Raw genomic sequence first — 24595 nt, 5'->3', positions numbered from 1 at the left:
CCACCTCCGTCCACTGAGACCTTCTCTTCCTGAACAGTGGGTGGTGGTTTAGGATTGCACTCTACGGCCTGAACTGAAGCATGTACACACGGCTTCTATGAACCGTGTGTGTGGAGGCAGGTGGGGGGCTGCTGTGATCGCCCCACTCTCACGCACTCTTCATTGAACCCTCCTTGCCAAGTGAAATGTATGTAAAACAAACGATTTCATGAAGTTGTGCAATGGCGCCACCTATGGGCTCGGACATCCACAGCAAGCCACAACTACATTGTGTCCCGAGCCATCCATCCGAGAGGAGGATAGGGGCGTGGGCCGGTAGAAGGGCCTCACAATCCTGGGAGGAGAGAAGGAAGGGGGCTGAGGAGACAGGTGCAGGCGCGCTTGTGGCAGCAGGAGTATGTAGCTGGAGAAGAGCTCCTGTAAAACACAGAGCACTGCTGTGCTGCAGGAGAGTCATTTATATTTATTTATTTATTTGCAATTTGTAAAGCGCTCTGACTGCAACCCTACGGGCATCCTGGCGCTGGGTACATAGGCTGAAAAAATACTGTGCAACAGAGGAGGGACAAGGACTCAGGATCTAAAGGTTTACATTTTCGGGATGAGCCATGTTTTCACATTTATTGTGGGCACAATGACTGTGTTTCACTTTCACCTGCGTCCCAGACCACCACTCACAGAAACAATCATAAACTAGACATTATGTGTACTGACCGTGAGAGATGCCAGGGCTCGGGTGGATAGAGGTAGAGGTGCCCGGGTTCGGGCAGATAGATGAGACTCTGAGTCACTCCTGTGGAAGGTTAAAAGGCGGAGCATTCGAGACCGACCGCGTCAAGTGAACGGGAGGAGTCGAAATGAAGACACCCTGAGAAGTAAAGTATTGTAAGCCGAAAGCTCATGGGAGGCGTGGCAGGCAGACCACAGAGACTTCCTCCGCCGTCTTGAGACCGCGCAGATCACACGGTGGAAGGAAAGCTGCTGTGTTGCTGTGTTACAAGGCGGCACCGGGAAATGATAACAGACTGCCGGTGCCAAGGGGATTCCGAGTATTACACAACGCCTTGCTCTGCCCTTTCCGGGACCGGTCGACATCCACCCCGAGACAACCCAGAACACACAGTACTTTTCGGGGAGAAGCCTAAATATAGGGGATACGGGGCACGTGCGGGATTAATTTAGAGAATGTCCGCGCGTTGCGCACAGTTTCAGTCCCGAGAAGAGTCTACATGCTTTACAACGCCGGTAACAGGAGGACTGCTGTCGCCAAAGAGGCACGCCGCTCGCTTTTTCGACTTCGGAAGGATAAGAGTCTGAGACGGTATAACAGGATTCGAAAATGCGTCCAAGGCGGTAGGCACAGATCTCCGCAGCAAATGCACTAATCCGCTGAGCAATTAACAGTTTACTTAAAAAGGAAGAATGAATTACCCACAATGGGCGCTTATTGTAATAGGTTTAACGGTAGGTAGGCCTGTTGCAAATAATGTTATAGTGTGTTTTACTCAGATCTATTTTTAAACTGAACGGTCGACTTTCCAAGATGTATTAAAAAAAAATCCCTCTGCTCGGTTTTTTCTGATGGTTTGCACCTCGCGAGCTTGAGCCAATGACTCCGTTCCAGGGTCCCAAACTGCTGCCATGGGAACCACATTTTTCAGAAGGAAACATACCTGCCATTTGTCCATGATTTGAGATTCCTGAAAGGTAGGAAACGGGTACAGGGTTGGATTGGGGCCACCATTCGGCCCGGGCAACCAAATAAAAAGTGGCCCAGGTTGGCACATTGCAACCTTGGTAATACACTGCTTGGTTTGGATGATGGAGGTAAATGATGGCAAACATTTGCTGTAATAACATTATTTTAAATCTTACAGGGCCAGTAGTTAAATTGGAAATTAACATTTCAATGAAAAAAAGATACTTTAGAAACAAAAAACTAGCAAAAATACTAGGAACTCACTTTTAATTGTGTTTTTTATCCTTGCACTTGCAGTGGATGTTTTGATTACTGTTCACTGGGAAACGTGATATGGCACAGACCTGAACTGCCTTTTACACTCACTTTTTTATGATATCAAATTTTTTTTGCAGTACTTAAGAGAGGCCTCCATTGGTCAGAGACTGGTGAAAGGTGCATCTGTGTTATTTGTTTTACTTGCAGCTAGCATCACGCGTACGTTCAGAGAAAGGGAATAATGCTAATGCATATATGCTCCCTCGCTACCCCTCGCCAACCCCCACCACCGATGCTCCAGTCCTCTCCCCTGCTGCAGTCCCCTGAAAAGTAAGTGCTACTAGCTTCCCTTCAGCAGCTCCTTGCAGACTCTGTCATACCTGGAGGGAGCCAGGGGGCAGTCACGCCTCCTACTGGGACAGCCAGTGCAGCCCATTGTCATTCTTCCTCTGACATCAGCCCGCTGGCATGAATTCATGTGCATGGGGTCATGTTTGTTAAGGTTGGAACAACAGACTTTCACGCTATGCACCATGGGTGGAGCCCTTAGACCAACAAAAGGCCCACCAACTGGCCTCAGCCAGATTCACATCGGCGGATGCCAGATTGCCCGCCTTGCCAATCCGAGGCTGAACTGGTACTTTAAAAGAGTGCATGTAGACTTTGTTTATTCATTTTTAGGTCGAGCTTAGCGGCAGCGCGCATGCGCTGCTCGCTCTGCGGGGCATACAGTAGTCAAGTACGCTGTGTAAGCCTCGCCCACTCTCCGCCCATACTTTTCATAGGCTGGTGTCATTGTCCTAGGTAAATGCTGGCTTCCGATTCATTATGAGGCTCGTTAGTCCTTCCTTGTTACCGCCTTGTCTCCATTTGTTACCACCCATGACGACTGGACCTTTTACTTGGCTCGTTACATGGTAGGCTTTATCTAGGGGGTCAGTAAAGGGAGGAGTGAGACTGGAGGCATATTAGATGGAATGCCCGGATGACTGGTTGAGAGAGAGGTGGGTGTTGTGTGGACTGTGGAGCATCGGATTTACTAGGTGGAGGTTGGCATGTGGGTGATCGCACAGGGTGATATGAAGTTAAGAAAAGTGTATATCTACTTAACCTGATGTTGTAGTAGCAGCCATGGTAGTAGCTGAGATGTATTTGCGGGGCGATATTTCAACCATGCTATAGTACCATACAACCTTCTTATGGCAGTTGTGTGCTATATGTAGGCTACCTGACATAGCATTACATGTGAGCAATTTACATCATGTCTATATATTATTATTGTTTACAGAAAATCTGAAATTAATTTAGTCTGTTTATTCGTTATATTGTACTCTTCATGTACTTAAAATTAAATGTATGAATCAACAAGAAACAATGAGAAAAACAATGTAGCGTTAGCAGATGGTTCTCTTGAACATGACATTCATCAAAACAACGGTGAGAAGTTCTTTAATACTCGTATTGACGTTACCGCTGCTAAAATATTATCCCAGCAGCATTTGTTTGCTCTGCGTTTCTGCTGATTGAAAGACTTTCGGTGTTCAGTTAGTCAGCTGTCATATTGGTTGCCTTTTTTGTAAGACTGTATGCTGCGTTTTGATTTCCATTAGAATGAACAACTCCTGTAAAAACAAGCATTTGCAATGCAATAGGTCTCACATTTACGCAAGTTTAAGCTATTGGCATTGTAAATGACAATGCCTATTATTTTTGTTTTTTAAAACATAAATAAAAGACATTGTCCTTTACAATGCCAATAGCTTACACTCGCGTAAATGCGAGACCTATCGCATTGCAAATACTTGTTAGCCATGTAAGTTTGTCTCAGTTTCCTGTGAGGATCATTTTGGAATAGTTTAGCTACTTCTTAGATACTTTGGAAGTCTAGTCCTTTTTTTGTATGTTTTCTTTCAAACTGGATTTATTTAGCAGTGCTTTCCCTGTGCTTTTTCACTAACGTTACTATACAAATACTGGCAATTCAGGTAAAATAGTGCTCAGGAAGCAACCCTACGCTTACCCACAGATTGCACACATGGAACCTGATTCACAAGCTGCACTTTGTAGTAACTTACACCTTTGAGAAAGTTCTTCACTTTTCGGTATTGCTTTAAATGGGCAGGTACTGCCGGTCCTGAATTCCCGCACTTCTTTAATTTGAAGGGGAGAGTACCTGCACTTCCCAGCATTGTTGCAATACATTTAATGGGTGAGTACCAGCACTTTTTAGGATCAAACAGGCGCTCTAAAGAGTGAGTACCTGCACTTCTATATTTCCATTTAAAGCACTACGTTTCAGTGTTCACAAACTGCAATTTTGTATTGTATTGTATTGCCACATTTATAAATTGCTCACTACCCCCTATGGGGGTTGCGGAAGCGCTTGTCTACATGAGTAGCATGCTACGCCAAGTAGGATGTGGGGTGGAAAGAATGTAGTATTTGTTTTGTGTGAAGTGTTTCCATGTTAATGCGTGAGGACCACCAAAGTGTGGCTATCGTTTTGTGGGGCGCAGCACATAGCAGTGTGATGGATGAAGAAGGGTGTGAGGCAGGCACCCAGTCTATTGTTTTAGTAAGCTGGCAGCTGTGAGCATCCCTGCAGGGCCCTTTTTGGTAGTTCTTATGTTCCTAGTCTACTTAGCTGGTTACTGCACTGGGTGTCGATTATGAGATGTTTTCTTAAAAATGTATGGCCCTGAGCAGGCGCAGGTCAGAAGGAGAAGTGGTGGAGAGATCTGCTGGGGTTGACTTTGCTAATGTCATCCTAAATGTGATTGTCAGTGGGGTAATGAAACTTGAGTGGGCTCCCCTACAAGGTACATGGAGGTGGCCGCCCCCTCTCGACTTAATCAGGAGATCTCTGGTCAGAGCACTGTGCTATGGGGGCCCCTGGAGCTTGGAGCCCTTCGCACTGTGGGGGCTGCAGTGGCCTAGGTTACGCCAGTGGTAAGTGGCAGATCTCTTCAGTTAGTGCATGTCTGTTTTGTTGGTAATGGATGATTTATTGCTGTGGACTGGTACAATACTGGGTGATGGACATGACCCTTAGCAGTTTGTCTTATGAGAGTGTAAGAAAGTCAAGCAGTAAAGGAAATTATTAGCCAGCCTATATGAACTACAAGCGACTGTCTGACTGCTGAGTGCTCTGATATGAGTTTTAGTGTGAGTTCTATGTTGATATGCATTGTATTATATATTGCATTATATAGCATTTACTACCCCTGATTAGGCATTGTTGTGCTTTTTGCTGCTCCCGTTCCTAGTGTTTGTGTTGTTATAGTTATTGGGATTAACCTTGGGCTCTACATGACCCATTCCATGCCTTTACTCCAGTTTCTATGCTGTAGATTACATTAGTGGGAATTAGGTGTGATCTTTCATGGGAGAAGGGGATAAAGAAACACCATGTATTGTTGGGGTTATTAATAGATTGTCTACAGGAGATTAGGGCATTGTTAGGGTGCAGGGCATGACTTTTAAAGGAGAGGTTGTAATCTTTGAAATAAGGTGTGAGCAATTTTCAGAGGTACATTAATAGGGATTATGGCAAACATGCTTGTGATCTAGAGGAGGTTGTGCTCAGACAGAAGAGTAGTAGCTTACACTTTTGTAGCAAGTCCCTGCCTCTATTATTTTCTATGGGAGGATGTTCGCAGTACCAGTGGTTGGCCATGTGTAGTGCTGGACTTACAACAAAAGTGGATGATACTTCAAAAGTGCGGTTTGTGAATATTAAAAAGTAGTAAACTTACTCAAAAGTGTAAATTACCTTTGTTAATCAGGCTAAGTTAATTCTGAAGATTGTAACTGAGAACTCGGCAGCATGCATATTAGCCGGAAGAGCTATCTTACTGCAATTTAGACTATGTCTACACAATTTTCTTTTACGCTGGTGTAATTTGAATAGTTAGCAAAATATACAAAATGTCGGAAATTACACTAAGCATCAAATTTCAGATACTTTTTTGTTACAAGGGGCTGGTTTGATTCAAAGGCCAGATGTACAAATGGTTTTAGCATTCATAAACCCTCTGAATCTGTAAAACCAGAGGGTCTGAGAATGCTAAAACCCTTTTCCTGTGTATTAAACGCAGTGTTTCTGCATCTCTAAATGTGTTTAGAAATGGATTTTGATTCACTAGCTCAAAGAAGTGTGTTATAGGCGTCCCTTCCAAATGCCAAAATAGTGTGCTATGTATCAATGTTTTGAGACCGAAATCTGATCCCAAAACATTGATATTTTACTTACACCTCAAAGGAGGTGGTAACCAGTGTGCAAAAGGGAAGAGAAAAACCTTTAGATCCCTTTCCTTGAAGAATGTAAAAAAAAGAAGTTTAAGAGGAGACAGTGGTCCACAAGACTACAGCCTCCTCTTAAACAAAAAAGTATACTTAATTAGGAAATAAACTTTTTAAATGAGCATTTAACAAATGCTTTATTAAAAAGAAATCATTGACATGCTGGTCTTCTAACCTCAGAAGGCCATCATCCTTGTGATGGCAGCGAATTGTAGTGGGTCACAGTTTGCGATCTGCTTCAGTAGTATTGATAAGCTAGGTCGAATTATGACCCACTACCATTTATTTTTTTGCAAACTGACTGATTAGTACATAAGTTGGTTTGCAAAATACCACATTGGTCACAAAATTGTGGATTTGCATACTTTCTTGTAATTTTTCAACATTTCAGGAGAAAAATATGCTATTTCTCCCACCCTTAAATAAAACCTGTGCTCTGTATGACAAATACAGCTCTCTACGGCATGATGCAACACTTCTTATCTATCTCACTACCCAAGAGTGTCCCTGATAATTGTTTATTGGGCGGACACAATGCTTTTTGGGCCAAGGCAGTCTGTGTTAGCCACAGCTTCTATGTAAACTATTAAGTCATCCATTTTGTGTATTCACTCTTTCTTACCCAGACATAAACATAGACGCATTCACACCTGTAGTTAGGTTGACATCTAGCTTCATAGGAGATTCAATTTATACACCTTGAATAACAGCGAAAAATCAACTGTGACACCTAATACATATCTCTATTGTAGAAATGACAACTGATGTGGAGTTGAAAAAGGTAACCTGAATGGATGTTCATGAACATGAAAAAAACACAGCTATAAAGTCAGTAGGAATGATTGTTTAGGTGCAGGAAGGTGTCCCTTCCCGCAAATAGACAATCTTAAATGGCGATTTGCAACTTCTATGTGTGCTGCTTTATGCAGTACACATAGAAATTGTAACTCGTCATTTTTAAAATGAGTGTTTATGAGCAGGAAGGAACCCCTTCCTGCACATAAACAATCAATGGTGTTTTGCCTTTTTTATGTGTGCTGCACAATGCAGTACACATAGAAACATCAAAAACGAGGAGAAATAAAGCATTTCTCTTTGCTGCGCTATGTTCAGACCATTTCTTTTGCCTTAATTTTCCGCTGTCCCATGTGCCCCATATTTACACCACCCTTGAAAATATGGGGCACCGTCAAAATCAATGGGTGTTGCTGCAGAACGTCCTCAACAACACCCATCGCCCGCCACTTTCACGCGAAGTATAGCAAGGCAGCCTTTAACCATGTTAAGTGGCTTAACAGTGTCTGATAAATAAGGCAGGGCCCCTATCGCTACAGAAATGTAGAATAAAGTGATGCTCCTGTGGCTGTAGGGGCTTGTAAATATGCTCTTGTTTCTCTAGCTCCATGACACCCTCATTGGGTATTCACTTGCTTCATACATTTTTAAATCACCCAATCATGCTACATATTTCAGTATGACTTCTGATTACATTAATGATTCCTATTTAGGTTAATCCAATTAAAATGTATCTCAGATGCTTGACAAGACGGGGGACTTTGCCGAAGGCCTTATAGTGCTTATGGGGGATTTTAATATGGTCTGGGACAGAGATCTAGACAGCTCACGGACGCAGAGGGCGGGTGCTGGTGTGTTTTCCACTGAGAATCAGAGTATGATTGGTGAACTTGGCTTGGTTGATTGCTGGAGATTTCTGCACCCCCAATCGCGCGACTACACGTTCTTCTCCCATGTTCATCACTCCTACTCCAGGCTTGACCATATTTTTGTGAGCCAGGCCCTTCAAGGGGATATCCGAGATTCTAGCATTTTCCCTCTATCTGTATCGGACCATAGCCTGCTGGTACTAGGACTACGCTGGCCGTCCGGGGGGGATGGAGTGAAGAAATGGTATTTCCCACCGGCCCTTGTCAGGGATGACGTCTCCTGCAAGGATTCAGAAAAGGGGGTGGTGATGAACAGAGTGTCTGAATTAAGCAGACCACTCTTACCCAGTCCAAAGATCAGGGCTTGATCCATCACCGTTATTTAGCTCACTGCCCCATCCCAGCTCAGAACCTGGCTATATGCAAATTAGTCTGTCCCTGGCCCAGTGCATCATGGGAACAGGGCAGACCAAACTACCAAGCCAATTCTTCACCAGAAAGGAGACAAGCTACCGGGGACCGGTTTCTGGCATTTCAGCCTCGTCGGCCCGGCTTGCTTGAATCCTGATGGAGCAGTGAGCAAGGGACTCATGTCTGAGTATACCCTGCCACACCTATAGTGGCCAAAAACGATTCAGAAAAGGGGGTGGTGATGAACAGAGTGTCTGAATTAAGCAGACCACTCTTACCCAGTCCAAAGATCAGGGCTTGATCCATCACCGTTATTTAGCTCACTGCCCCATCCCAGCTCAGAACCTGGCTATATGCAAATTAGTCTGTCCCTGGCCCAGTGCATCATGGGTCTCCTGCAAGGAGCTGCGCAAGCCAATAGGGGAGTTCCGGACTCTCAATCCGGCATCGGACACCTCCCTCTTTAATACCTGGGATGCATGTAAGGCCTCCATAAGGGGCACGTGCCTTCACCTTAACGCCAACCTCAATAAGTTGAGGCGGAAGGAGCGGGAGGAATTGGAGGCGGAACTGGCTACCTTAGAGCAGACCCACAAAGTTAACCCGTCTAGGCTCACTCTGAGACCACTGACTGCAGTGCGGGGTAAGTTAAAGGCCCACTATGCCAATCGGGCGGAGTTCACCCTGCTTCGGCTTCGGCGCCTCTCCTATTCTCAGGGGAACAAAATAGGCAGACATCTGGCTCGTCAACTGCGTGATAAAAGGGAAAGGGAGTATATAGGTGGCATCTTGGACTCTTCGCGATCGCTCAGCCACAGTGATGCAGATAAGGCACACCTCTTTGGCCGGTTCTATGAGACACTGTATAAGGGTGACTCCCTAGACCGAGCAGCTCAGGCCCGCTTTCTGGCTGACCTCCCCATTCCACGAGTGTCGAAAGAGTGGAACGAACTGCTTGCGGCCCCCATCTCTAGAGAGGAGGTGTTGGAGGCTATCAGGGACCTTAAGCTTCACAAAGCTCCCGGTCCGGATGGCTACACGGCGTTATTCTACAAATCCTTCGCTACAGAGCTTTGCGAATTTTTGGTACCCCACTTCAACGAAATGGCAGTCACGGGTCGCACCACGGGTTCCATGGCCGAGGCTATGATTTCCGTGATTCCTAAACCAGGGAAGGACCTATCCCACTGCTCGTCCTACCGCCCGATAGCTCTACTCAACATAGATGCTAAGCTATACTCCGCTATTCTTGCACGTAGGCTTCGGGATCTGATACCGGCCATCATTCACCCAGATCAATCAGGGTTTATTAAGGGACGCCAAACGCATGACAACCTGAGGAGGGTGATTCACCTCATTGAGAAGGCCTCGAGGTTCCGTCTCCCAGCAGTGCTGGTGGGGTTGGATGCGGAAAAGGCCTTCGATCGTGTGGACTGGAACTTCATGTTCCGTACTTTGGAGGCCTTTGGATTTTCGCACCAATTCATTACCATGATCCGCGCGAACTATAGCACTCCTTGCTCCAGGGTGATGGTTAATGGACATCGCTCCGCCAGCTTCGCTTACACCAGGGGTACGAGACAGGGCTGCCCTCTTTCGCCTCTGCTCTTTGCCTTAAGCATCGAACCTCTGGCCATCGCGCTGCGTGAGCAGGAGATGATAAAGGGACTCCCCTTCTCGGGGGAACAACATAAAATCTCCCTTTTTGCGGACGATGTGCTACTCTCTGTGGGGGACCCGGGGCAATCTCTGCCGCACATTCAAACTCTACTGTCCAGCTTTGAAGAGGTGGCCGGATTCAAAGTTAATTTTGATAAATCCTATATCTTGAACTTGACACTCCCGCCGGCCGAGTTGGAGCGATTGCGACCGCTTACACCGTTGGCATGGGCGCCGGCCTCCCTCCTCTATTTGGGGGTCCGATTGACACCTTCTATTAGCTCCCTGTTCGCAGCGAACTTTCCGCCTATGTTATCGGCTGTGAGGGGGGAACTGGATCGGTGGAAGCCGAAATACATTACCTGGCTGGGCAGGATCCATGCCATCAAGATGGTCCTCCTCCCTAAATTTCTGTACCTTTTCCAAGCCCTCCCCATACCAATGGAGATGGATTTCTTCCGACGGCTGAAGACCCTCCTGCTGAAGTTCATCTGGCAGGGTGGACGGGCACGCCTCTCCTATACGACTCTGAGGCGCCCGAAGGAGGAGGGAGGAGTGGGCCTCCCAGATACGCACCTGTACTATAAGGCCGCACAACTGCGGGTCTTGGTGGAGTGGTCGCAGCAGGAATCTGAAAAACACTGGCTGCACATGGATAGGAGTGTGGCTGGGAGGTCAATCTGGGACCTGGCTTGGAAGCTCAAGCCAGACAGGCCTAGGAACGCTTACGTCAGCACGCCCACAGGCACTGTTCTAAAGGTGTGGGACACGGTGTCGGGAGACGAGCGCTGGACGTCGTTCCCCTCCCCCTTCACTCCTTTGCACTTCAACCCGGCTTTCCCGCCGGCGCTGCAGGAGGGGCCATTTCGGGCTTGGAGGGAGGGCGGCTGTAGGGCCCTTACGCATCTATTCCATGGCACGGAGCCCCTCACATCCGCTAATTGCATGCGGGACTATGGCCTGCCACCCACGGAACACTTCCGTTATGCCCAGCTGCTCCATTGGGCGACCTCCCCCGGTCTGAGAGAGGCGGCTACGAGACCACCCTCACCTTTCGAGGCCTTTATTTTACGGACCGCCACGGGAACGATCTCCTTTTTATATAAGCTCTTGCTTGGCACAGTGGTCTCCCCTAGTCCCCGCTATCTGGACCACTGGGAAAGTCAGCTGGGTACGGACATAGCGTAAGGTGAATGGAAAGGTCTCTGGCGGGACATTAAAACCCACAATCACTCAGCGGATCTACGAGACGCCCATTTCCAAACTATGTTTGATTGGTACCTCTACCCCTCAAAACTCCATCGCATATTCCCGGCGACCTCGGATCGCTGCTGGAGGGGCTGTGGCTTACTGGGTGACTTTCGCCACATCTGGTGGGACTGTCCAGTCATCCGTCCTTTTTGGACCGAAATTTATCTTATATCAAAGACATGTTGGGATACCCGATCCCGGACTCCCTATCCTTTGTTATCTTGGGTCTCCGAGATCTGTTATTGGAGCATCAGACAAAAGCAGACAAACAGATTATGTGGCTATGTTTGGGAGCGGCTAAGCTCACACTGGCTGCGGCATGGAAGAGACCGACGGCCCCGGCTATGTCGCTATGGCACGCGAAGTTATGGAGATTGATGAGCATGGAGAGAATGACGGACATCTTCTTGGGCAACTTTAAGAACTTTATGTTCCGGTGGGGGCCATTAGTCAAGTTCTTATCGAATGGTTTGCCATCTGCTGTCTGTCCATCGGCCTTACGAGCACTCCACCTTTTCCAGGTCTAACTACCGGAGTGATGTGAATGCGTAGCGAAGAGATAGACTGTGAGTTGGCGCCACCACCTGGGGGGGGGGAGGGAGGAGGGGGGACAACGGGGAGATGGGAAGGGGACATAGTTGGGGGGAGTTCTGTATTAGTTGCGGCACTGCATGACGGAGGGAGGAACTTGCCTACCCGGGAATCCCCCGAGGTATTTAGTGTAACTGGATTGCCCTTCCTCATGGGAAACTCAGCAGAGACATTGAGGATCGTCTGGCTGTTGAAACCCTTAGCCGTCCTTATTTTACCGGACTCCGCTTTGTGCGGTTAGCTGTAGCTCGAGGCTTCCACTGGGTACGTCGGACATATTTGCAAGACTAATGCTTGTACTGCTGCAATATTGCCGCCTGTTTTTCTTTCTGTCTTTTATCTAAATCTGTTCTTCCTTTCAAATACAATAAAAACAACTTTTATTAAAAAAAAAATGTATCTCAGATGGATATCCTGAATGTCTGCCCTGGCTCTTACCCTCATGGACAAGGACACTGGATACATCTGCCCATGTTCATGTGGCTGCATCCAGGATTGGTAAGACCGCCACCGTCTTTATATAGGTGTGTTCATAACAAGATCAAGATGGCTGGCTGGGGGATCTGGATAATATAGCAATCACAGTTGCACAGTGAAAGTAGTTACCTAAATTCATTGTTTGTGCAACACCACAAATGTCGAAGATTCTAATAGCCCAAAGAATGGCCTTGTTCTTAGGAGAAAGGGAATGTCAAACCTCAAATAAAGTTTTGCCCATCGGAAACACAGGAGTCTGACATTGAATTGAATGTGTAAAGGTGTCTCCCCAGCAGGCGCCCAGGAGAGGAGCTCCCTGAGACAGGGCAAGGCACACACTTATTGCACATACCAGAAAGTTCGATGTTTGGGTCAGATGGTCATACCTTTGTGTCCTCTGATAGACTGGTATCTTAATAAGTTCACGAGAAACAATGACATCAAGAGCATGTGTCCTTCATTATGTAAAAATGTATCTCACTATTGTACACAAGGAGCAGTTTCCAAAATGTCATGCTTTAGGTGGCAAGTACATTTTTGCTTCTTCGTATCATGGCACACATCATAGGGCAATAGATCAGACCAATCCAGTTGTAGGACAAATGTATTACTAGTAACTACAAACAGTTTAAGTGTAAGGCACTTGAATTTACTGGTGACTTAGTACCTTTGTGTAGTAGTTTGCCTTGTCATCACACGTTTTCCTTAGTAATCATGACCTTTATTGAAAGTTGCAATATTGACTCCCCATCATGAAACCGCTTTGGCATAATTTTTTTTCCTAAAGAAAATAAGCACAAATCATTAGTGCATTAAAAGTGTATATGTAAATATTGATGTTGAAGTCACACACCCTCAGCTTCGAGAACATTTGAAGGAGCTGCATCGGACTCAAGAGGGAATCTTGGAAAGTATAGTAAAGTCTTGGAAGACTGGAGCTTTGCTAAAGACTTTGGGTGCTATATACGAGCTGGTTTGTATTGCTCTTGCACCATGCAACGTGGTGCAAGAGTGACGCAAACCTCAAGTCCGATTTATGAAGCCATGAAAGGCCACTTTGTGTGACCCTGAGAGGTCCCATAAATCTGGAGTATGGTAAAGCAGTGCAAATCACTGCGTTGCCTTACAATGACGTGGGAAGGCGTTCAATGGGTGTTGCATGGGCGTTCCCACTCAACGCATCTGTTTTTTGATTCATTCCCAGATTTACCATTACTGGTAGACTTGGGAATGCTCTAAAAAAGATCCTCCTTCCCAGGATAGGTGTAACAAGGAGAAATATCTTTATTTTTCCTAGTTACTTCTTCTTTCTATGTGTACGGATTTCGGCAGCACACCTAGATAGAGGAATATGCCTCTCTGGATTGCTTTTGTGCAGGAAGGTGCACCATGGTGCAAGGATGCCTGCATTGGCGCGAGGCTACTAAAAGGGCCCCAGCACAGGAGAAAAGGCAGGACTGTGCTGTATTGCCTTGAATACAGCACATTCCTGCATTTTCCCTGTCACACTGGGTGCAGTGCAGCTAGGTAACTTTCTGGTCTTGCTGCGTGACGTTTACATAAATAGACCCCTTCAAGTTTTAAGCTGTTTTTTCTGACTTACGTCATGATTTGAGTAATGAATTGAGGCAATTATGTGAAAGGCCGGGCCTATTGACTTTGCAAATGCTTTTTAGGTCGAGCTGGTGTAAGCAGCGCGAAGCGCTGCTGGTCCAGCGAAGCATCTTTTGTCATCCACTTCCTGGGAATGTGAGACAGGGGATGGGCACGCGCAGGCGATTCCCCCATGTGAGCGCGCACGTTCACCCACACGCCGTGCACATCTCCTGTCGTACATTGGCAGCAAGTGGATAACACACACACACACACTCCCCCCACCCCACTCAACGGGCACACGCGGAGCTTACATACACACACAAACGCGCGCGCGCACAAACACGCACACAAACACACACACACACCCTCCCCCCCCACTCACCGGGCACACGTGGGGCTTCCCTCACTGGGGGGGCGGGCCCGGCAATGTGCCCCGACGCCCCCCCCCCCCTCACCGGGTCTGTCAGACTCCTCTCGTCCCGCGGTGGTGGCGGCTGCACGGGGTTGGTAGGCGGCGGGGGCAGGCACCGGCAATGTTCCTCGAGCCCCCTCCACTTCACTCCCCAAACTCCTCGCGGCAGCGGTGCAGACTCAGCAGCAGGCGGGGCTTTCCCTTAGCACGGGAGCCTCGCTGGGTCACACGCTTGCTCCCTTCTCTTCACAGGAGCGCAGGGTAGGCTCCCGTCCGCTTCCTGTCTGTGCTGGTGGCCCCGCCCTCAAGCAGGCAGTCCCGGGCAGTCCCGCCTGGCTTCCTGTGTCTCGCCCGGCACCCGAGCCACGGCGTGAACTTCTTCAGCTCTGGTTGCATGATGATAGCATCCCTGTGCATTTTCTGTCAGCCTAAGAGATTATCAGACCGGGTAATTAAACAACATAAAATGTAACTTTAAAAAAAATATATATTTTTATTTAAGATGGTCAAGCTCTGATATTCGGAAATGTACCAGAAACACCTGCCGAAATTCGCTTAGAATAGATAAGCCATGGGCACAAGCCATTACTGTCTTGGTTTTATTGAATGAGAAACTGGCGTTTAATTGAGAAGAGCAGCTTGCAATATGGAAGGGAAGGCTAGCTAATCAGCGCCTAATACGGTCCCAAAAAGATTGCGAGTGACGTTTCATTGATTTAGCATTGAATGTACGGCCAGCTGGGGGGAGGGTGAAGGAGGTGTCCGTGCCCACAGTGATGCTGAGTCAAGCGGCCTAGGCTCCCATCACTCCTTGTTACACTTCTAAAGGCACAATCGAAGCACGGCACATGATGCAGTGTATGTCAATGCATGGTTCCACCAGGTATTATTATGGATGCCATATGTTGTCAGAAGATTGTAACTGTAATTGTACACCCTATTTATATAGCGCTTACTGCCCCTGACGAGGTGTTGAAGCACTTAGGGGTGAGTAGCATTCCACTCCAGAACCCAAGGTTAGAACTCCCCTCTTGGCTTTGAGATCAGTTCATGATACAAACTGCTGTGCAGTGTCAAAAGCTTGCAGTGCTCTGCGGGGAGTCCAATCATGAGCACTCACTTCAGCATCGTTCATCGCCGTTCCCACTCCTGATAGGTAAGTGACATTACCCAAACTGTACTGGCCTTTCAGAGGCAATAGCCCACCACAAAAACCCAAACTGCGATCTTTCATTATCCGATATGCCTGGGCAAAGTTAGTCGCATATCCGGGATGATTCGGATGTGACTGACACTGCTCCGGTCCTACAACTTTCAGGAGATGTTGGCTTTTTGTGAAATATAGCTTGTTTTAACCTCCTGTGAGCAGAAAGGCACATACCGCCCTGTTGGCCTCCTTTCGGGGTTCCCAAGTTTATTATTCAAAATACAGTGGTGTGAAATGTAGGCCCGACTGCTAGTATAAAACTGCTTCTGTGCATTGTATACAGGACCAATGTTTTGGAGAGTACAAGGCTTGTCCAAGGATTTTGCTATCAGGGATTAAGTGAAGTTTTGCATCACGGAGAGGGGCGGATTGTGCATTTTATACAATGTAAGGAGCTAATGTTGCCACTGTGATAGAATTTCCACTTAGCCTTTCTTCATTCCAAGACATAAAATACACAATATCACTTGTTTCACGTGCAGCTGCCTCATAAAAAGCTGAAAGAGGCACTTTCACTTTGGTGTGTCTGCTGAATTCTCTTTGCTGATAGTCACGTTTTTTGTGTCGGTACCCTGCCACTTTAAGGCAGGTTTCTTCTTCAAGGGATGGCTTTGTTTTCTCCTAGCTTCCAAGGGATTCTCTTCTCAATTCAAAGTGTTTGGCTTTGCATACAATCTTGTTAATTTTGAGTGGTTGTATGATGTAATTCTAGAAATGATTGAATGTTATGTCTCGTACTTTGTAGGTCATTTTTACCGAAATAAAGTCTTTTTGAACTTGAACTATATTAAATACTTACAAATATATAAAAATACATGCACCACCTGCCTGTCAGCACCTCCGCCTGCATCACCTGCCTGTCAGCCCCTCTGTCTGCACCACCTGCCTGTCAGCCCCTCTGTCTGCACCACCTGCCTGTCAGCCCCTCTGTCTGCTCCACCTGCCTGTCAGCCCCTCTGTCTGCTCCACCTGCCGGTCAGCCCCTCTGTCTGCTCCACCTGCCTGTCAGCCCCTCTGTCTGCATCTCCTGCCTGTCAGCACCCCTGTCTGCATCACCTGCCTGTCAATCCCTCTGTCTGCTCCACCTGTCTGTCAGCCCCTCTGTCAGCCCCTCCCCTCACCAGCATAGCATAACGAAACGAAACATAGCATAGCATAACAAAACACAGCATAGCATAGCATAACAAAAAAAGCATAGTATAGCAAAATATAGTATAGCATAACAAAACAAAGCATAGGATAGCAAAACAAAACATAGCATAACAAAACATAGCATAGCAAAACACAGCAAAACATAACACAGCTTAACAAAACACAACAAAACATAGCATGGCAAAACAAAACATATAATAGCATAGCAAAACATAGCATACCAAACACAATAAAACAGAGCACGGCATAGCATAACAAAACATAGCATAGCAAAACAAAGCATAGGATAATAATAAAACACAACAAAACATAGCATAGCATAACAAAACATAGCAAAACATAGCGTAGCATAACAAAACAAAGCATAGCATAACAAAATACAGCATAGCATAGCATAACAAATCAAAGCATAGGATAGGATAGCAAAACATAGCATATCATAACAAAAGAAAACATAGCATAGCATACAGCATCACTCCGCACCACCACAGCATCCCTCAGGGGCACCACAACATCGTTATGCGTTACCACAGCATCACTGAACGCCACAGCATCACTCGTTCGCCATCACAACATCACTCAGCGCCACCACAGCATCAATCTGTGCAACCATTCAACAACACCTGGTTCAAATATGTTCTCTCAATGTTTCAAGCTATATTACAAATGTAACAAAAAGATGTTAATATTTCACTTCTGTTCTTGGATTTTCGTCACAATAAAATACACTGAACATAATCTTCACAAAAGTTATTTAAAAAACTTTAATTACAATAACTTTTATTTAAGTATTAATTATTGAAAAATAAAATGTTATTTGTAATATCAAAACATGTAAGTCACGTAAATACTACACATATTGTATTACAAATGCTATAGGTGTCACATTTGCGAAAGTTATAACTATTGGCATTGTAAATGACAAAGCTATTAATTTCGCTATTTTCAAAAACAAAACATAAATAAAAAAGTTGTCATTTACAATACCAATAGCTCAAACTTTCCTAATGCGAGACCTATTGCATTGCAAATGCTTGTTTATATCTGGGACCGGACAGAGAGGAGATGCCGTGTTATGAATGGCTTCCCCATTACCCCTCTGCCTCTGCTTAGCAGCTGAAAGCTGGGGCAGGTGATTTGGGTGAGACATGCATAATAGACACAGTCCTTTCTATTTGTTCGAATTGTATATGAATATTTCTTTCCCATAAGCACCCACAAGCTCCGCCACTCTTCTATCATACATTCACCTCCCCACGTGTTTTGAAAATGTTTTTATTGCCCCCTTACAATAGTTTATCACTCTGAAAATTATTTTTAGTTTCCTGTAAATTGCCCACCTGAAAGAAATGACATGAAATAAACTGTTTTCAAGTAGGTTGATGCTTTCACAAAGGTAACCACAATCTTAAAACCCGGAAGCAAGAGTCAAAGCCAGCCTGTACGTTGACGATGGTGAGATCCTGTCCTTCATCGAGCCACAGCGACATCCTGTCCTTATGTCGTCTTTTACGCCACTACAGCATCTTCTTGGTGATCATGTGCGTTCCAGGATCCTCCCCAGGTGACACCTTTCACTCACTGTGCATGTGGACTTGTTGTCATTCCCTTGATCTGAAAAAATGTATATATCTCATTTGTAAAGGTAATTTCACTGTAAAAATACATTGTGGCTCAAAGTGCATTACAAACTAAACAACAACGATAGAAATCCAAAGACAGGCAAAGCCACCATACTAAACAAACAAGCAGAGAACAGCAAATATAAGTACAAGCTACGTGTACAGAGCAAAGCCCGTAACATCCATAGCAGCAAAAATATGGTTGTGTTCACGATAGCTCTCTTAAGTCCACCAGTATACCTAAAAAGTGAAGGAAATCTGGCCAGCAAAGTGTTGTAGTAAATATACGGCCAAAGACGAGCTTATCTCAGGGACCTTTGGTGTCACACCAGTCATGGTCAGGTACAAGGTAGGTGTGTGCACTGAGCCGGTGAACTGATCCACAAACCTGTGATTAGTGCCCCTAGCCACTTGAAAACAGAAAGAAAACAACACTCAAATATACACAGAGAGTTTGATCCGCTCTACATAAACTCTACTATAACAATTTGCTATGGAACTGTGTTTCTCAGCTCTTTGGTATTGAGGGATTCGTTGCATGCAGTTGAAGAGTCTGATATCCGAGGCAATGTTATCTGTTTTTGCCATTTTTGGTTTGTGCATGTGGGGGATTGGTTTGAGGGTATTTGCACACACAGGTTAGAAGTTAGGTGAATGTGTAGAAACAGGATGTGTTGATTGCCACAGTTAGGTGGGTGTGTGGACACTGGGGAGACGTCGCGTGAGAGTCTGTGTATGTTTCTGGTTGCAAATGCTAGGTGGATATGAGAAGGTGGAGTTAGTGCAAATGTAGGTGGGATTGAAGTGTCTTTGTATAGTGGGAGGTCATGGGTGGGTGTATGTGCAGGAGATGCGCGGTTTTCAGGGGTTTGGAATGGAGTGAGCTATGAGAAATATGGGAGAGAACAGAGGGTAAAGAGATAGAGGGAAATGGACCAGTGTAGGGATCACAGTGTATTTGCAGAGTGATCAGTATTAGGGCACTGTCTAGGGTGGAGGTAGGAGGGGTGTGGTGTGTGTGGTGTGATAAATCTAATGTGAAGAAGTACGTAGAGTGGGTCTGCTGTAATTGGGACAGAAGAGAGTTCACAGTTGGAGTCAATAGGTGAAGGAGGTGGTGACTGAGGGGGAGGAGAGGTGGTTGGGGGAGATGTCAGAAAAGTTGAACAATAAAGTGAGCAAAACTAGGTAACAACCGAAGTATGTCCCCCAAACTCATTAAAGTGCTTCTAACAAGGATCTGGTGATGGGAGGACCTAATGTTGTTGTGTAGGGGTGATTGGCCTTGTGTCTTTTCCAAAGACCTTAGCGGTCGCTTTTTAGAGCAGTGTTTGTTTTCATTTGTCCGTTTCGTATCTATAGTATGTGGGTCCTGCTGTAATTTATGATAGAAACAAATTCCCATGGGTAATCGTGTTCCACTCTACCTGTTGTTGAAACAGAACCGTCTCCTGCCTGCCCCATGCCTGGGGCTCTCAGATTCGTTTGTTGCCTCTGTATCATTTTTCTCTGGTGGATTTAAACGATTGTGTCACTTTGTCTGAGACTCACTCTGTTCCCTGTGCCCATCTCTATCTTGGCCTTTTACCGACAGCATGGCTGTATCTGAGGTTCCTTTTCCGTCCCTGTCTCTAGCCAGGCGACCAGCTGTTTCCTGCACCATTGCTAGTGTGTTCCTGGCACTCTGCACAGGAGGACTACAGGATCAGGCAGGCATTTCTGTGTTATTTTGGTAATCGATACATGTACCTGGCAGGAAATGGAAGCCTTGCTGCTCCTTTTCAAGCTGCTGAGTCCAGAGTGTTGAAAAGAGTGAGATGCATCTATGGGGGTCCTGGTGGCTCATTTCCTCAACAGTTGTAGAAGGGATGGGCGATCAGGGTTTGACAGACAGACCCTTCTGATGTCTTTAAGTGACTTGCTCTGGTACTTCCCCTGGGCAGCACGGACCAGGCTAATAGGGCTCTAGCCCTGAAAATTGTATTCATGTGCCTACACTGTAGGGTCAGCGGTTATGAAGGTGAGATGACGGCTGGGCCGACGAGGGTTGCGGATCCACTGGAACACATTTGTGAAGCAATAGGTGATGGAGGAAACAGAACTCTGCCTATTTCTCTACTTAGGAGTTTCTAAAACAAGTATTGCCAGTAACAACAATCTGCCGGTCCCCAGTTCTGCACCACTAACACCCATATACTGCATGCAGGCACATATAACCTCAAGTAACACTGTAAGGAAGGAAAGAGGCAACATTTAGAGAGGCAGGAGTAGCTCAGTCGAAATCATAGATATATCACAGTAGGTATTCCTACATCTATGTACTAGTGAAGATTTGTAATTACTCTTCTAATGCATACTAGATCCACTGTAGGTTTCACTGATTCAAATTGTGCCCCAATGCAGAGAAGCTAAACCCATACGTATTGTAACACAAGTTCTCTGACTAGAGTAATTAGTGAATCATTTGTAAAAGGTTAAGTGCCAGGGCCGAAAGTTGTGTTCTTGGAAGGCAGGGTTGCTGAATACCAAAGCTGCCTAATGTTGATTCGCCACATGCCTCTTATATACACAAGGAGACAGTCCCTGCTTCTTTATTTCACTCTTGCAGGTTCTTTTTCATCCCTGCTTCCTCCCTTTATCACTGCTCTTCGTCTTTCTCTTCCTTCTTCTTTCCCTGTTTTGTTTTTTTCGCTCTATTGTTCTATATCAGTCTGTTGAGGAAAAATAAGTGCTATTCCCCACCTGCAACCATCGGCTAAAAGTAAACCCTGGGAATTGTGCTCCATTCAATAGAAGCTACACACAAATTTTTTTCTAACATGAGCTCTCGGACTTGAAAGGTCATGATGTCATTGAAAGTACTGTTGTAAACTTCCAGAATTAATTGAACCAATTTTGTTAAGTAGTGAAATGTGGCTTCAAACTCATGTCTTTTCTCCTATCTTTAAACTTCAATGTTGTTCTAGGTTTTGAGATTTCCACAATATGTATTCATGTTTGGAGCTTCCTTCTGTCTTTACACAGCGAAGTTCTCGGTTCTCACTCCAGAGCACCTCGTCAACACCACTGTGGGAGCAGAGGTGGTGTTCATGTGCCACCTCTCTCCACCCATCAATGCTTCAGACATGGAGATCCGCTGGTTCCGCTCCCAGTACCACTCCCCGGTGCACCTCTACCGCAAGGGCAGAGACGAGAATGACCAGCAGCTTCCAGAGTACCAGGGCAGGACAGAGCTCATCACAGATAACATCCACACCGGAAGCGTGGGCCTCAGGATCCGGAATATCAGCATCCCTGATGAAGGGCAGTACAGGTGCTTCTTTGAGGATCCTGTCTCAAAAAGTTATGAGGAAGGCATTCTGGAGCTCAGTGTTACAGGTGAGACATCCATGAGATTTAGGCTGTGAAATAAAGTCAGAATGCGTTTGTGTCTATGTGCATTGAAAAAACTAAGGATGGTACCCAGTGCACTCTTTCAAAAAGGGTCAAACAACACAACAATGTACCACAAAACAAGATGGTGCACTCTCTTCTCTGCTGGGTCAGTAAAGGTGTAAGAATGTTCACATAAAAATAGAAGTGATCCCAAGTTTTTATTTTACATAATGGCTGGTGCCAAAATAAAAGTAAATATTAATTTGCTGAGTATTTCCAACATTTGGTTTTTGCAGGCCTTTATGTAGCTTTCTTCTCTGAAGCGTCCTACCATCCCATGGAGACCTCGCATTCTGAAGCCTGAACAAGCTTATAGTGAATTATATATTTTCTATGTAATGCATGCTATGGGCGCACATCGTCTTTGGCGCCCAGGAGTGTGACAGACTGCAAACCCTCCTCTAGACTAGTACAAGCTTTCACAGTTTCTACCCACGTAGCACACATTACTCCATACTGAGTCCATGGGCACGAAGCTGCTCACACTCTCGCCATGCGCCTCAAGGTACTTCACAGTAGGTCCTTGTTCTTCAGAATCCTCAGGGCCCGATTGACAGAACTAACTTAAGACAAAATCCTACATTTACTACTTTTGGTATTCACAGAAGTTAGGATTTTGTCTTAAGACAGACTTAAGTTAGGATTCTGTCTTAAGTCTGTCTTAAGTCTGTCTTAAGACAAAATCCTAACTTCTGTGAATACCAAAAGTAGTAAGTTTAGGAATTTGTCTTAAGTTAGTTCTGTGAATCGGGCCCTTAGTTTCTCTAAGAGCTTCAAGCTGCTAGACACTGCATCTAAGGGCCTTAAGCCTCTTATGTTCTATCCATGCGCCCCTCGATCTCTCCACACAGTGTCACTAGCCTACAGATTCCTCACACTGTCACTTCATGCACCTCAAGCTACTTCACACTGTTTCCATGTGTCCATGTGGTCCCTGTGCTCCTAATACTCTGCCCACACATCCAGCCACCACACACTGTGTTAATGGTCCCTGTGCGCCTCATACTCTGCCCACAGTCCCAGCCGCCACACACTGTGTTAATGGTCCCTGTGCTCCTGACACTCTGCCCACACCTCCAGCCACCACACACTGTGTTAATGGTCCCTGTGCGCCTCATACTCTGCCCACACTCCCAGCCGCCACACACTGTGTTATTGGTCCCTGTGCTCCTCATACTCTGCCCACACCTCCAGCCGCCACACACTGTGTTAATGGTCCCTGTGCCCCTGACACTCTGCCCACACCTCCAGCCGCCACACCCTGTGTTAATGGTCGCTGTGCTCCTCATACTCTGCCCACACCTTCAGCCACCACACACGGTGTTAATGGTCCCTGTGCTCCTCATACTCTGCCCACACCTTCAGTCACCACACACTGTGTTAATGATCCATGTGCTCCTCGTACTCTGCCTACACCTCTAGTCACCACACCCTGTGTTAAAGGGCCCTGTGCACCTCAAACTCTGCCCACACCTCCAGCCACTACACACTGTTTTAATGGTCCTTGTGCTCCTCATACTCTGCCCACACCTCCAGCCACCACACACTGTGTTAATGATCCCTGTGCTCCTCATACTCTGCCCACACCCCCAACCACCATACACTGTGTTAATGGTCCCCGTGCTCCTCATACTCTGCCCACACCTCCAGCCACCACACCCTGTGTTAATGGTTGCTGTGCTCCTCATACTATGGCCACACCTCCAGCCGCACACTGTGTTAATGGTCCCTATGCTCCTCATACTCTGCCCACACCTCCAGCCACCACACACTGTGTTAGAGGGCTCTGTGCACCTCATATTCTGCCCACACCCCCAACCACCACACACTGTGTTATTGGTCCCTGTGCTCCTCATACTCTGCCCACACCTCCAGCCACCACACACTGTGTTAGAGGGCCCTGTACTCCTCATACTCTGCCCACACCTCCAGCCACTACACACTGTGTTATTGGTCCCTGTGCTCCTCAGACTGTGCCCACGCCTCCAGCCACCACACACTGTGTTAGAGGGCCCTGTGCACCTCATACTCTGCCCACACCTCCAGCCACCATACACTGTGTTAATGGTCTCTGTGCTCCTCATACTCTGCCCACACCTCCAGCCACCACACACTGTGGTAATGATCCCTGTGCGCCTCATACTCTGCCCACACTCCCAGCCGCCACACACTGTGTTAATGGTCCCTGTGCTCCTGACACTCTGCCCACACCTCCAGCCACACCACACTGTGTTAATGGTCCCTGTGCTCCTCATACTCTGCCAACACTCCCAGCCGCCACACACTGTGTTATTGGTCCCTGTGCTCCTCATACTCTGCCCACACCTCCAGCCACCACACACTGTGTTAATGGTCCCTGTGCCCCTGATACTCTGCCCACACCTCCAGCCACCACACACTGTGTTAATTGTCCCTGTGCTCCTCATACTCTGCCCACACCTCCAGCCACCACACACTGTGTTAATGATCCCTGTGCTCCTCATACTCTGCCCACACCTCCAGCCACCACACACTGTGTTAATGATCCCCGTGCTCCTCATACTCTGCCCACACCTCCAGCCGCCACACACTGTGTTAATGGTCCCTGTGCCCCTGACACTCTGCCCACACTCCCAGCCGCCACACCCTGTGTTAATGGTCGCTGTGCTCCTCATACTCTGCCCACACCTTCAGCCACCACACACGGTGTTAATGGTCCCTGTGCTCCTCATACTCTGCCCACACCTTCAGTCACCACACACTGTGTTAATGATCCATGTGCTCCTCGTACTCTGCCTACACCTCTAGTCACCACACACTGTGTTAGAGGGCCCTGTGCACCTCAAACTCTGCCCACACCTCCAGCCACTACACACTGTT

At 46.6% G+C, this 24595-nt stretch overlaps 1 protein-coding gene across 8 annotated transcripts in view; it reads left to right on the top strand.

Annotated features, from left to right (window-relative positions):
- The first annotated feature begins 938 nt into the window (after nt 1-938).
- Nucleotides 939-24595, top strand: part of LOC144756184 (butyrophilin subfamily 1 member A1-like) — an 84086-nt gene continuing 60429 nt past the window's right edge. The window contains exons 1-3 of one of the 8 annotated variants that reach the window (XM_078645776.1): nt 939-1353; nt 18076-18243; nt 21326-21679. In XM_078645776.1, coding sequence (XP_078501902.1) covers nt 1230-1353; nt 18076-18243; nt 21326-21679 — 646 coding nt within the window. In that variant the 5' untranslated portion in view covers nt 939-1229. Of the gene's footprint in view, nt 1465-18054; nt 18244-21325; nt 21680-24595 lie in introns of all 8 variants that reach the window. The other 7 variants (XM_078645775.1, XM_078645778.1, XM_078645781.1 and 4 more) reach the window with 7 other exon arrangements.

The sequence above is a fragment of the Lissotriton helveticus genome, chromosome 5_1 (assembly GCF_964261635.1).
Source record: "Lissotriton helveticus chromosome 5_1, aLisHel1.1, whole genome shotgun sequence".
NCBI classification, from domain to species: domain Eukaryota; kingdom Metazoa; phylum Chordata; class Amphibia; order Caudata; family Salamandridae; genus Lissotriton; species Lissotriton helveticus.
The sequence above is the reverse complement of the archived record's forward strand: the minus strand, read 5'-3'. Positions and strand labels throughout refer to the sequence as shown.